The 14840-nt window shown below is 43.7% G+C and overlaps 1 protein-coding gene across 1 annotated transcript; it reads right to left on the reverse strand.

Moving 5' to 3' along the window:
• Positions 1-6390: 6390 nt before the first annotated feature.
• On the reverse strand, positions 6391-7261 carry LOC124269164 (high mobility group nucleosome-binding domain-containing protein 5-like). The gene is made up of 2 exons (XM_046704177.1): positions 6885-7261; positions 6391-6673 (listed from the first exon to the last, which is right to left on the reverse strand). The coding sequence occupies exons 1-2, from the start codon at positions 7259-7261 to the stop codon at positions 6391-6393; spliced, it is 660 nt and encodes a 219-aa protein (XP_046560133.1).
• Positions 7262-14840: the final 7579 nt, after the last annotated feature.

Consider the following 14840-nt stretch of genomic DNA (forward strand, 5'->3'; position numbering starts at 1 on the left):
TTCCATCCTTCCTTCCCTTCCTTCCTTCCTTCCTTCCTTCCATCCATCCTTCCTTCCTTCCTTCCTTCCTTCCATTCCCTTCCTTCCTTCCTTCCTTCCTTCCCTTCCTTCCTTCCTCCATTCATTCCATCCTCCTTCCTTCCATCCATTCCTTCCTTCCTTCTTCCTTCCTTTCCTTCCTTCCTTCCTTCCTTCCTTCCATTCCTTCCATCCATCCTTCCTTCCATTCCTTCCTTCCTTCCTTCCTTTCCTTCCCTTCCTTCTTCCTCCTTCCATTCCTTCATTCCATCCTTCCTTCCTTCCTTCCTTCCTTCCATTCCTTCATCCTTCCTTCCTTCTTCTTCCTTTCTTCCATCCTTCCATCCATTCCATCCTTCCTTCCTTCCTTCCATCCATCCTCCTTCCATTCCTTCTTCCTTCCTTCCTTCCATTCCTCCCTTCCTTCCTTCCTTCCTTCCCATCCTTCCATTCCATCCTCCTCCTTCCTTCCTTCCTTCCTTCTTCCATTTCCTTCCTCCTTCCTTCCTTCCTTCCTTCCTTCCTTCCTTCCTTCTTTCCTTCCTTCCTTCCCTTTCTTCCTTCCTTCCTCCTTTCCTTCCTCCTTCCTTCCTCCATTCCTTCCATCCCTTCCTTCCTTCCTTCCTTCTTCCTTCCTTCCTTCCTTCCTTCCTTCCTCCTTCCTTCCATCCATTCCTTTCCTTCCTTCCTTCCTTCCTCCTTCCTTCCATTCCTTCCTTCCTTCTTCCTTCCTTCCTCCCTTCCTTTCCATTTTTCCATTCCTCCTTCCTTCCTTCATTCCTTCCTTCCTTCCTTCCTCCATTCCTTTCTTCCTTCCTTCCTTCCTTCCTTCCTCCTCCTTCCTTCCTCCTTCCTTCCTTCCTTCCTTCCTTCCTTCCTTCCTTCCTTCCTTCTTCCTCCTTCCATTCCTCCCTTCCTTTCCTTCCCTCCATTCCATTTCCTTCCTTCCTTCCATCCTTCCTTCCATTCCTTTCCTTCCTTCCTTCCTTCCTTCCTTCCTTCCTTCCTTCCTTCCTTCCTTCCTTCCTTCCTTTCCTTCCATCCTTCCTTCTTCCTTCCTCCTCCTTCCTTCCATTCCTTCTCCTTCCTTCCATTTCCTTCTCTTCCTTCCTTCCTTCCTTCCTTCCTTCCATTTCTTCCTTCCTTCCTTCCTTCCTTCCTTCCATTCCTTCCTTTCCATTCCTTCCTTCCCTCCTTCCTTCCTTCCATCCTTCCATCCTTCCTTCCTTCCTTCCTTCTTCCTTCCTTCCTTCCTTTCCTCCTTCCATTCCTTCTTCCTTCCTTCCTTCCTCCTTCCTTCCTTCCTTCCTTCCTTCCTTCCTTCCCTTCCTTCCTTCCTTCCTTTCCTTCCTTCCTTCCTTCCTTCCTTCTTCCTTCCTTCTTCATTCCTTCCTTCCTTCCATTCCTTCCTTCCTTCCTTCCATTTCCTTCCTTCCTCCTTCCATTCCATTCCTTCCTCCTTTCATCCTTCCTTCCTTCCTTCCTTCCTTCCATTCTTCCATTCCTTCCATCCTTCCTTCCATTCCCTCCTTCCCTTCCTTCCTTCCTTCCTTCCTTCCTTCCTTCCATCCATCCTTCCTCCTTCCATTCCATTCCTCCTTCTCCTTCCTTTCCTTCCTTCCTTCCTTCCTTCCTCTTCCCTTCCTTCCTTCCTTCCTTCCATTCCTTCCTTCCATTTCCATTCTTCCTTCTCCTTCCTTCCTTCCTCCTCCTTCCTTTCCTTCCATTCCTTTCTTCCTTCCTTTCCTTCCTTCCTTCCATTCCTTCCTTCTTTCCATTCTTCCTTCCTTTCCTTCCTTCCTTCCTTCCTCCATTCCCTTTTCCTTCCTCCTTCTTCTTCCTTCCTTCCTTCCCTCCTTCCTTCCTTCCATTCCTTCCCTTCCTTCCTTCCTCCATTCCTTCCATTCCTTCCTTCCCTTTCCTTCCCTCCATTCCTCCCTCCATCTCTCATTCATTCCTTCCATTCCTTCCTTCCATCCTCCATTCCTTCCTTCTTTCTCCTCCTTCCATTCCATTCCTTCCTCCTTCCATTCATTCCTTCCATTCCTTCCTTCCTTTTCTCCATTCCTTCCCTCCTTCCTTCCTTCCTTCTTCCTTCCTTTCCTTCCTCCCTTCCTTCCCTTCCTTCCTTCCTTCCTCCTTCCTTCCTTCCTTCCTTCCTTCTCTTCCTTCCTTCCTTCCTGTCTTCCATTCCATTCCCTCCTTCTTTCCTTCCTTCTTTTCCTTCCTTCCTTCCTCCTTCCTCTTCCTTCCTTCCTGTTCCTTCCTTCCTCCTTCCCTCCTTCCTTCTTCCATGTGTCTTCCTTCTTCCATTCCTTCCTCCTTCCTCCTTCCTTCCTTCCTTCCTTCCTCCTTCCTGTCCTTCCATTCCATTCCTTCCTTCCTGTCCTTGTCTCCGTCCTTCCTTCCTTCCTCTCCTTCCATTTCCCTTCCTTCCTTCCTTTCCATCCTTCCATCCTTCCTTCCTTCCCTTCCTTCCATTCCTCCATTCCTCCTTCCTTTCCATCCTTCCTTCCTTCCTTCCTTCCTTCCTTCCTTCCTTCCTTCCATCTTCCATCCTTCCTTCCTTCCTTCCTTCCCTTCCTTCCTATCCTTCCTTCCTTCCTTCCTTCCTTCCTTCCTTCCTTTCCTTCCCATTCCTTCCCTTCCATCCTTCCTTTCCTTCCTTCCTTCCTTCCTTCCATTCCATCCTTCCCTTCCTTCCTTCCTTCCATTCCTTTCCTTCCATCCTTTCCATCCTTCCTTCCTTCCTTCCTTCTTCTTCCTTCCATCCCATTCCTTCCTTCCTTCCTTCCTCCTTCCCTTCCTTCCATTCCTTCCTTTCCTTCCTTCCTTCCCTTCCTTCCCTTCCTCCTTCTTCCTTCCTTCCTTCCTTCCTTCCATTCCTTCCTTCCTTCCTTCCATTCCTTCCCTTTCCTTTCCTTCCTTCCATTCCATTCCTTCCTTCCATCCATTCCTTCCTTTCCCTTTCCTTCCTTCCTTCCTTCTTCCATCCTTCCATTCCTTCCTTCCATCCATTTCCTTCCTTCCTTCCTTCCATTTCCTTCCTTCCATCCCTTCCTTCCTTCCTTCCTTTCCTTCATTTCCTTCCTTCCTTCCATCCATCCTTCCTTCCTTCCTTCCTTCCTTCTTCATTTCCTTCCTTCCTTCCCTTTCCTTCCTTCCTTCCTTCCTTCCTTCCTTCCTTCCTTCCTTCCTTCCTTCCTTCCTTCCTTCCTTCCTTCCTCCTTTTCCTTCCATTTCATTCCTTCCTTCCTTCCCTTCCTTCCTTCCTTCCTTCCTTCCTTCCTTCCTTCCTTCCTTTCTTCTTCCTTCCTTCCTTCCTTCCTTCCTTCCTTCCTTCCTTCCTTTCCATCCATTCCTTCCTTCCTTTTCCTTCCTTCCATTCCTTCCCTTCCATTTCCTTCTCCTCCATTCCATTCCTTCCTTCCTTCCTTCCTTCCATCCATTCCTTCCTTCCTTCCTTCCTTCCTTCCTTCCTTCCTTCCTTCCTTCCTTCCTTCCTTCCATCCATTCCTTTCCTTCCTTCTTCCTTCCTTCCTTCCTCCTTCCTCTTCATCCATCCTTCTTCCTTCCTTCTTCCTTCCTTCCTTCCATCCTCCATTCCTTCCATCCTTCCTTCCATCCTTCCTTCCCTTCCTTCCTTCCATCCTTCCTTTCCTCCTCCCTTTCTTCCTTCTTCCTTCCTTCCCATTCCTTCCTTCATTCTTCCTTCCATCCTTCCTTTCCTTCCTTCCTTCCTTCCTTCCTTCCTTCCATCCTTCTTCTTCCTTCCTTCCTCTCCTTCCTTCTTCCTTCCTTCCTTCCTCCATTCCTTCCTCCTCCATTCCTTCCTTCTTTCCTTCCTTCCATTCTTCCTTCCTTCCTTCCTTCCTTCCTTCCTTCCTTCCTCCATTCCTTCCATCCTTCCTTCCTCCATTCCTTTCCTTCCATCCCTCCATTCCTTCCTTTCCTTCCTTCCTTCTTCCTTCCTTTTCTTTCCATCCCTTCCTTCCATCCATTCCTTCCTTCTTCCTTCCTTCCTTCCTTCCCATTCCTTCCTTCATCCATTCCATTCCTTCCTTCCTTCCTTCCATCTTCCTTCCTTCCTTTTCCATTTCCATTCATCCTTCCTTCCATCCTTCCTCCATTTCCTTCCATTCCATTCCTTCCTCCATTTCCTTCCTTCATCCTTTCTTCCTTCCTTCTCTTCCTTCCTTCCATTCCTTCCATCCTTTCTTCCTTCCTTCCTTCCTTCCTTCCATTTCCATCCTTCCTTCCATTTCTTCCATTCCTTCCTTTCCTTCCTCCCTTTCTTCCTCCATCTTCTTTCCATCCTTCCTTCCATTTCTTCCTTCCTTCCTCCTTCCTTTCATTCCTTCCTTCCTTCCTTCCTTCCATTCCTTCCTTCCTTCCTTCCATCCATTCCTTCCTTCCTTCCTCCCCTTCCATCCTTCCATCCATTCCTCCTTCCTTCCTTTCCTTCCTTTCTTCCATTCCTTCTCTTCCTTCCCTTCCATTTCCTTCCATCCTTCCTTCCTCCTTCCTTCCATCTCCATCCATTCCTTCCTCCCTCCTTCTTCCATCCTCCTTCCTTCCTTTCTTTCTTCCTTCCATCCATCCATCCTTCCTTCCATCCTCTTCCTTCCTTCCATTCCTTCCTTCCTTCCTTCCATCCTCCTTCCATCCATCCTTCCATTCATTCCTTCCTTCCATTCCTTCCTTCCTCTTCCTTCCTCCATTCCCATCCCTCCTTTCCTTCCTTCCATTCATCCCTCTCTCCTTCCTTCCTTCCTTCCTCCTTCCTTCCTTCCATCTTCCTTCCTTCCTTCCATCCATTCCTTCCTTCTTCCTTCCCCTTCCCTCCCTTCCCTTTCTCCTTCCTTCCTGTTCCTTCCTCCTCCTTTCCATTTTCCTTCCATTCCATTCCTTTCCATTCCTTCCTCCTTCCTTCCTTCCTTCATTCCTTCCTTCTTTCCTCCTTTCCTCCCTTTCCTTTCCTTCCTTCCTTCTTCCTTTTCCTTCCTTCCTCCTTCCTTCCTCCATTCACTTCCTTCCTTCTTCCTTCCTTCCCTTCCTTCCTCCTCCTTCCTTCCTTCCTTCTCCTTCCTTCTCTCTTCCTTCCTTCTTCCTTCCTCCGTCCTTCCTTCCTTCCTCCTCCTCCTCCTTCCTTCCTTCCATTCCTCCTTCCTTCCTCCTTCCTTCCATCCTTCCTCCTTCCTCCTTCCTTCCTTCCTTCCTTCCTTGTTCCTTCCTTCCTCCATTCCTTCCTCCTTCCTGTCCTTCTCCATTCCTTGTTCCTTTCCTTCCATTCCTTGTCCATCCTTCGTTTCTCTTTGTCCTCGTCCTTGTCCTGTCCATCCTTCCTGTGTCTTCCATCGTTCTTCATCCTGTCCCATTCTCGTCTCCATGTCCTTCATCTCGTTCTCTTCCACTCCTCCTCCATCCTTCCATGTGTCCTCTCGTCTTCCTTCTTTTCCTTGTCTTCCTCCTTCCTCTCCCTGTCCATTCCTCCCTCCTTCGGTCCACGTCCGTCATTCCTTCCATTCCATCCTTCCATCCGTCCTCCTCCTCGTTCATCGTTTCGTCCTCGTCTTCCTCCATTCTCTTCCACTCCATTCCTCTTCCTTCCTCCCATCTTCCTTCCATCCCTTCATTCCTTCCTTCCTTCTTCCCTCCCATCCTTCCATCTCCATTCCATCCATTCCTTCCTTCCTTCCATTCATCTTCCTTCCCTTCCATTCCTCCCTTCCTTCCTTCCTTCCATCCATCCTTCCTTCCATCTTCTTTCCTTCCTTCCATTCCTTCCTTCCTTCCTCCATCCTCCCTTCCTTCCTTCCTTCCTTCCATTCCTTTCCTTCCATCCTTCCTTTCCTTCCTTCCATTCCTTCTTCCTTCCATCCTTCCTTCCTCCATCCATCCATCCATTCCATCCTTCCTCCTTCCTTCCTTCCATTCCTTCCATCCATTCCATCCATCCATCCTTCCTTTCCTTCCATCCATTCCTTCCTTCCATTCCTTCCATTTCCATTCCATTCCATCCTTCCTCCTTCCATTCCATCCACCTTCCTTCTTTCCATCCTCCTTCCATTCTTCCATCCTTCCTTCCCTTCCCTCCTTCCTTCCATCCATCCTTCCTCCATTCTTCCATCCATTCCTTCCATTCCTTCCTTCCTTCCTTCCATTCCTTCCTTCCATTCCTTCCTTCCTCTTCCATTCCATTCCTCCATTCCTTCCTTCCTTCCTCTGTCCTTTCCTTCCTTCCATCCTTCCTTTCCATCCTTTTTCCATCCATCCATTCCATCCTTCATTCCTCCTTCCTCCATTCCTTCCTTCCATCTTTCCTCCTTTCCATTCCTTCCCTTTCCATTCCATTTCTCTTCTTTTCCTCCTTCATCCTTCCATTCTCTTCCATCCTTTCTCCTTCCACTCCATCCTTCCTTCCTTCCATCCCTCTCTTCCTTCCTTCTCTCCTCCTTTCCTCCATTTCCTTCCTTCATCCATCCTTTCCTTCTTCCTCCATTTTCCTTCCTCCCTCTTCCTTTCCTTTCCTCCATCCTTCCATCTTCCATCCTCCCATCTTCCATCCTTCCTTCCATTTCTTTCCTTCCTTCCTTCTTCCATCTTTTCCTTTCCATCTTCCTTCCTTCTCTTTCCATCCTTCCTCTCTCCTTTCCTTCCATCATCCTTCCTTCCTTTCCTTCCTTCCTTCCATCCATTCTTTCCTCATTCATCCTCCTTTCCTTCTCCATCCCTCCAGTCCATTCCACTCCTCCTCCTCCTTCCATCCATCTCCTTCCATCCTCCTTCCTCCATTCCTTCCATCCATCCTCCTTCCTTCCATCCTCTCTTCCTCCTTCCATCCATCCTCCTTCCATTCCATCCACTGGTCCTTTCCTTCCTCCTTTCCTTCCTTCCTTCCATCCTTTCCTTCCATGTCCATCCTCTTCCTTCCATCCTCCTTCCCTTTCCATCTCCTTCCCTGTCTTTGTCTTCTTCCTTCCATCCATCCTTCCTCTTCCTCCTCCTTGTCCATTCCTTTCCTCCACTTCCTTTTTCCATCCTTTCCATCCTCTCCTTCCATCCATCCTCCATTCCATTTCCTTCCTTCCTTCTCGTCTCCATCTCTTCCTTCTCCTCGTCCATCTTCCTTCCATCCTCCTTCCATTCCTTCCTTTCCTCCTTTCCTTCTCCTCTCCTTCATTCCCTCTCCTTCCATCCACCTTTCCTTCCATTTCTCTCCTCCTTTCCTCTTCCATTCCATTCCATCCTTTCCTCCTTTCCATCATCTCCTTTCCTTCCTCTTCCCTCTCTTTTCCTTGTCCTTCCTTCCTTTCCTTCCTTCCAAGTCCTTTTCCTCTTCCATCCTCTTCCTTCCATCCTCTCCTTCCATTCCATCTCCATTCCTCCTTTCCTTCCTCCTCCTTTCCTTCCTTCCGTCCTCTCCTTCCATCCTCTTCCTCCGTCTCCATTCCATTTTCCTTCTCTCCGTTTCCTCTCCTTCCGTTGTCTCCTCCTTTTCCTCGTCTCCTTCCTCCTCCTTCCTCCGTCTCCTCCATTCGTCCTTCCGTCCTCCTTCCATCCTCCGTCCTCGTCTCCATGTCCTTCCGGTCCTTCCTCCATGCCTTCGTCTCCTTTCCGTCTCCATTTCCTCCTTGTCGTTTCTTCCATCTTCGTCCTCCGTCGTCATTCGTTTCATTCCGTCCACGTCGTGTCCATTCGTCGTTCCGTCCACTGTCCTCCGTTCTTGTCTCATTTTCTGTTCTTCCGTTCTTCCTTTTCCTCCGTTCTCATTCCATTCTCTTCTTCTCCTCCGTTTCCGCTGCTCTTCCTTCCTCCTTCCGTTTCCGTCTTCTTCGTCTCGTCTGGATTCGTCTTCCTTTTTCCTCCATTTCCGTCTTTCCTCCGGTCCGTTAGTTGATTCCATCTTCCTTTGGTGTTCGGTGGCCTGTCAGTTCCATGTGTTGTGTTGGGTCGGGGTCCTTGTCGGGTTCTTCGGCTCATGTCCTGTCGTTTCCTTCTGTCCATGTTGGTGTTCCATGTGTATGTCTGTTGTCGTTGTTCATCATGTGGGTTGTCATTCCTTTTCGTTCTTCGTTTTCCTGTCCTTGCGTCTGTTCCGATTTTTCGTTTCTTGTGGTGTCCGTTCTGTGATTCCATTTCATGGGATGTCCTTGCATCAATAGAAAGCTAAAGTGAGTGCATATGTGCCCCAAAATATATAATATTGTTGAAAATATGTGAAATTGTGCCTTTAATGACTGCTATAAGCAATATTTCAGCATGTCATTATGATTGTCATTATTTCAACCACTGACTGTCATGGTATAGAGGTCAGCAGCAGACAAACTGGTAGGTGAGAATGTACTTCCATAAGCAACACTCCTCTCTGCCAACCCAAATGAAACATACTTGTGATGGTCTGGGTTAGAATGAACCTTCAGTAACCCATGCTTGTCTTAAGAGGCTACTAACGGGATCAGGTGGTCAGGCTTGCTGGCTTGGTTGACACATGTCATAGGTTCCCAATGGCGCAAATCGATGCTCATGCTGTTGATCACTGGATTGTCTAGTCTAGACTCGATTATTTACAGACAGCCGCCATATAGCTGGAATATTGCTGAGTGCGGCGCAAAACTAAATCTACTCACTCACTTCAAACGAAATAACCATTATCAAGGACTCCTAAACCTGGTCCTCTTTTGACCCGTGAAGATCCGGGGTAGAATAGGTCTTCAGCAACCCATGCTTGCCACAAAAGGCGACTATGCTTGTCGTAAGAGGCGACTAACAGGGTCAGGTGGTTAGGCTCGCTGACTTGGTTGACACACGTCATCAGTTCCCAATTGGACAGATCGATGCTCATGCTGTTGATCACTGGATTGTCTGGTCCAGACTCTTCGATTATTTACAGACAGCCGCCATATAGCTGGAATATTGCTGAGTGCGGCGAAAAACTAAACTCACTCACTCCTCCTGGTTCTGAACACACACTGTGAGACAGGAAAGTGCAAATATTTTATTACACAGCTCTCAGTATTTACATACAAAACAGAAAGCATGGTTTAGTAATGCAAAACAATCAAAGAATACAGGATATTTGAAAGACACATGGTTACAAAGACATCAGCATCTCACAACATCAATAATAATTACACAACAGGCAGGGTGGTGTTTTCCCCCCCCACATGGGTTCACTCCCAAAAGACAGACCTCCCATAAGACAGACTCAATGAGTACACTAATTAGCTGAGCCATACTGTCCATCCCTATTTAATTAATGAGCTGACCCAGAGTCACTACAGAGTATAGTAACAGCACACTCCTATCACCTGTGCCCTTCTCAAAACACAATACTAATCCTGTTACTGAAGAGAACAGAATAGAACCGAAATTTTATTCTAAAAAATTCACATAAAGAGACAAAGAGAACATGCAGCATATTGACACATATTAAAACACTGAGCAAAGTCCAGTTTTGATAAATTTGGCAACTATAGAGTTAAGTGGTGAATAATCACATTTCATTAGATAAACAAATTTTTCAATAGTACGATGTTTACAGAAATATTGGGGAAGAAATTGATTTCTGAGGGCATTTAGTGCTGGAGAGTATAAAATAAAGTGAAGTTCATCACAGACATCTAAATTCACACTATGTTTCCATTCTTTACAATACTGGTCAAACACATTCAAAGTTTTTTGCAATCCATCACTTGTTTCAGCTAATATGACAGTATGACTCAATAAGCTTATTTACATGTTTTGGAATTAGTTTTTGCAAATAACTGGAGAACAGGATGTTTTTTATTACTGAAGATGAAAGTGAAATAGTATTTATAATTGATAATAATATTTAAAAAAACAACAAATTCAGTATAAACATGTTTCATAATAGTTAATTTTCCCATGACTTTTTTTCCGATCAACTTTCTAGATGGCTACCTGTTATCCAAGAGCAAGGTGAAAGGAGACAATGATGATGTACAAGTGACTTTCTAATAAGTGTTTTCTCTGCTCTTATCTGACATGTGATGGAAAATAATATGGTGCTTGGTCTCATATGTTTTTTAGGAACATGTATATAAATTATTGTGTTTGATAATATTCACAAGTAAATGTGATCTGGCAAACAGATGTTGATGTACATCTGTTGATGCAATATGTCTTAATTTAAAAATCATAATTCATTACATGAATTGATAAAACTATAAGTTGTCTTTTTATCTGGGCAATACCCTGCAACCAACCATAAAATGTGCTGTTTTAAGCAATCTTTTCTTTGGGAGGTCTGTCAGATACCCCATGTATTACACTTACAGTGTCATTGCTATCCAGCCGTTGCTCCTTCTCATTAAGAACTTTCTCAGTCTCTAGAAACCAATCACATAAGAATAGTGCTTTGTTTTAAAGGATTTTTCAAACAACTGCTTATTTTGAGGTAACAATGTAAAGATGATTGTAAGGATACTACTGCACCAATTTCAACAAGAATTAGCACCTTGGTGCAAATGTAGCAGAACCACAATAGATACCATGGCTAACGATGGCTGAAGGTGTCGGCGGGAAGGGGACTACAGATGTGTACCACAGGTAAATTTCTGTACACAGAAATGGGGTACACATCTGTAGAACCTGTGCTGACAACAACCCATCAGCATGAATCTGTCTCAGTTATGATAAACAATGTTCAAGATTTCAGACAGACATTATTCTATTGTACATAGATTCACTTCAAGGATTAAATAATTTTACAATATACGACTCAACTGACCTTAAGGAGTCACCACAAACACATCTGCAGCAATGCCTGTTCAAGGTTGGTTAGAGTTACCTGCCCTTGTGCACAAAATCACAGTGAGACTAATAAACGTGACAAACATATGAACCATTTAATGGATATCCACATAGATACAAATATTGTGTGTGTGTGTGTGTATAAGGAAAAGTACTATTTAATCACATATGTACAAGAACGGTCAAGCAGTACTATATATTTGGAGCTCCTACAACAGTGAAATTGTATGATCCCTCAAGCTCAATGAAGGTGAGGTAATTACTGATCTTTGACGAGAGCTTCGTACTGCGAGTGAACTGCAAGAGCCCTTTTCATGCTTGAGAAAGGTTTCATTGAGGTATATTTTTTTCAAAGATGCAAATCACATACTGAGATTTAATAGATTACAAAACTGCAACGAAGTTCCAGTTGATATTGCAATATATCAGCCATGTCACTGCAACTGAAACTGCAACATGTCTGCCTTGTAATAATGACTGCTATAAGCAATATATCAGCCACAATGACGTGTCACTGCAACTGAAAACTGCAATGATTGTAATAATGACTGCTATAAGCAATATTTCAGCCACTATGACTGTCAGCAATATTTTAGCCATTTGACTGTCATGGTTAAAGACAAACTGGTAGGTGAAATGTTATCCCTTAAGCAATGACTTCAAGTCATTAATTACCATTGGAAATCCCCTGCACTAGGTGTTACAGCTGAAGTGATCTTATATATTTACACGACTACAAACAAATACATGCACTTATGACAAGTTTTCATGCACACTTATATTTTAAAAGCTGTGCTTTTAATCAAATTGAAAAATAGATCATATTACAAAAATATTATTCACAGATAAATGTTACACATGAACAGCCAACACATGATACTTATTTGCATCAACGTACTCTCTGTCGACCCTAATAAAACAGCCATCAGTCACAGATTGATCAATAAATCTCATCTCCATGAACTGACAAAGGCAAGGTAAGGTTACATATTAAATATGCAGAGAAGTTTACCCAAACCCTTTAGAGTGTTGTGCTTGATTTGATGGTTATTTCATCAACTTTACAAAAGGTCACAGAATCACTTCATACATCACTATCAGCTGTACATCCTAACTTTGCTTATCCAGACAAAATGGGAAGAGTAGTCTGGATTAACAGGGCTTGACAGTGCAAATCATTAAAGGCCACAATGCCAGCTATTATTATATACAATACACAGCCTGTATCGGTAGACTGGGTTACAAGGTGTAATGACAATATACATGGTTTACAACAGGAGACATGAACAAATGGACAGATGCTTTTCTTCCCATTCCTTCACAGCCTCAACGAAATGGTACTGGCCAGGTGGTTCAAATTATGGTTTGTAAAACATACATGTGGATAATCTGTCTACAAATAATCAATACATTTTGTAAAAATATTGACGTATTGAACCTGGATTGTCATTTTGCATGTTTCTATAACATTTGTATTTTAATTGTAGCCTCACCAGCAAATATCTTAGACAGGAAATTGTGTACAGGTACTGTCCAAACACAGTTTGAAAAAATACATAGACAACCTTCAAATAGAAACTTTAAGATTTCACTTAAGATTCTGAATTGTTTTTGTTCTTAACACGAGCATACTCGTGGTATCAATATTTTAACACTGCATTCAGTGGTGCGTTAATGTACTACGATGAGAATATAATCATGAAGCCAATAAAAATCTATACTGACACGTCACATCATAAGGTATAACAAAGAACAAGCAGTCATCCAGAAAGTACCATACCGTTCTTATTCATCAACTTCTAGAATGCCAATCAAACTACATCATTATCCCTCTAGTAACCAGCGTATCACCAGTGACACACTCAACCTAAATTCACATGTGTCAGCCAAATAAACATATGAGATGTCAACAAATCCTTTCCGCAGTTCCACAAATTGATGTATTTTCAGATCGTATTTCGTTTTGTAGTCCAGTCTTAATTTTGTATCTAAGTTGGTACTTCCTGTTTCGGTCTTCTTGACATGTGCTGTGCTTCATGGTGCCCAAAAAGGTGTGAAGTCTATCCATCTCCATCCAGTTTGTATGTGAAGTATTATTTTCCATTCTTGATTAGTCCTTTTTATAAGTAGATGTAATTATTTTGATGGAATAATTGCATGTTGTGACATAAAACTAAACATAATTGGTTTGTGTCACTAGAGATACAAAGGGACAAGCTATTCTTTCTGTGTATCATCAATGATTCATTTTGGATAATTGATGAATCCTAGATTTATTTGCTAATGTGATGTATTTTTCAGTATTGTTATTAAATGAATTGACACATAATAAATTGTGAAATACAAATAATTGCTTTTTTTCTACAGAAAATGGAGAATATCCTGGAAGATCAGCTTAGTGACAGTGACTATGAAACATCCTCTAACGAGTACATTCCGACATTCAAAGGTGAACCCGAAGATGAGGTTGATGTCACTCCAAAGAAGAAGAGAAAAATTGTGAAGAATCGTAAGTCATATACACCGTACTACGTCGACTTTGGTGACTGTTGATTCATCAGACAATGAAGACATTCCGTTAGCTGAAATAATAATAATAATAATAATAGCATGCTTGTAATAATGTTCTCCATGTAAACAACATGCTCAAAGCGCAAGACATAGAAGTACATACAAACAGACTATAGGAGAGAATAAAAGATTAGAGAGATACATGGAAACAATGCAATGAATTATCGTTTACACTCATAAGCTAATCTGAAAAAGTGCGTCTTTAGTAAAGATTTAAAATTAGAAAGTTCTGAACAGTCACGTAGATATTGAGGTAGTTGATTCCAGGAGCTGACACTGATTCTGATGATGACATCCCAATTGCGAATACAATTACATCATCAAACAGTTCAAGTGACATCACAACAGAACGTGACGATATTCGACCTTGGCCTTTGACAAGACCATGGCCTGCAGCATGTCAAACACAACGTCAGTTGTCAGTGTTCGGTTTTGGTCCAACAACAACGTTAATAGTGCAATTGTTAAAGTTACCACCAGCAAGAAAGCCAATATTACCGCTATTTATACCGGGAATTCGGGTTGCTTTGACTTGTTTGCCCCAGAATATCTGCCAGTCCAAAGCCAAAGTCGAATGAACCAACAACAGAACTGATAGTGGCCCGTCGTTAAGGTTGAGCGGTCCAATATCATTTGCAGCAGCCCGCAAATTTCTGATAATAGGAGGGCCGTTTCATGATAATTCCATGTGTTTGAGCTATAGAAAGAAAGCTCCCCGCCTGGCATGTCTGGTGAGGCGGTCATGTCTATGACATCATCTGTTCCTGAGGGTCCTAACTACAAGGTGTTCGCAGATAACCTGTTCACTTCACTCGATTTGGTTGACCAGCTCGAGAGAGGAATCTCTTTTGTTGGGGCAGTGAGGATGAACAGGCTGAAAGACCAGAAGACCCTGAAGAAAGAAGGTCGATTCAATTCAATTCAATTGTTTATTCCAGTATAAAGGCCATCGGCCCATGTACACAACTATGGACATGTTTTTGTGGCGAGATTAAACATTAAGGATTGTCGAAGCAGTATGGACTCAAAAGTGGAGTTCAACACTGGTGTGATTGTGTTCAGATGGTATGACAATCCCACAGTTAATCTGGTCTCATCATAGTTTCTGCAGGAAGTGAAGCATTTTGACAGCAAAGAGAAGAATAATCATGCTACCCCGTTCAGCTGTGGATACAGTCCAGCCAAACTCTTGATGTCACGGAAGTTGCGAACTACACTTCCAGTGGTTCCAAGTAAACTAGATGTCTCAATTCATCAAGCATGAACTCCACAAATGTCAAGCTGAAGAACAGAACTTCAACAGATGTCATGCAGTCCGCTCTCTTCCAGTCCTAGAAATGGGAGATTGAGCATGGATACCAGAAAGACGGGAAGTCAGTAATCTGGTGAACCAGGTCCATGATCTTTCGTCATTCAGACAGACTCGGGCCAATTCAGACAGAACAGAATTAGTGCAGTACTTCCAGAGAGTAAGT

The sequence above is a fragment of the Haliotis rubra genome, unplaced genomic scaffold (genome assembly GCF_003918875.1).
Source record: "Haliotis rubra isolate DU_JTF1 unplaced genomic scaffold, ASM391887v1 Scf1425, whole genome shotgun sequence".
In the NCBI taxonomy this organism is placed as follows: domain Eukaryota; kingdom Metazoa; phylum Mollusca; class Gastropoda; order Lepetellida; family Haliotidae; genus Haliotis; species Haliotis rubra.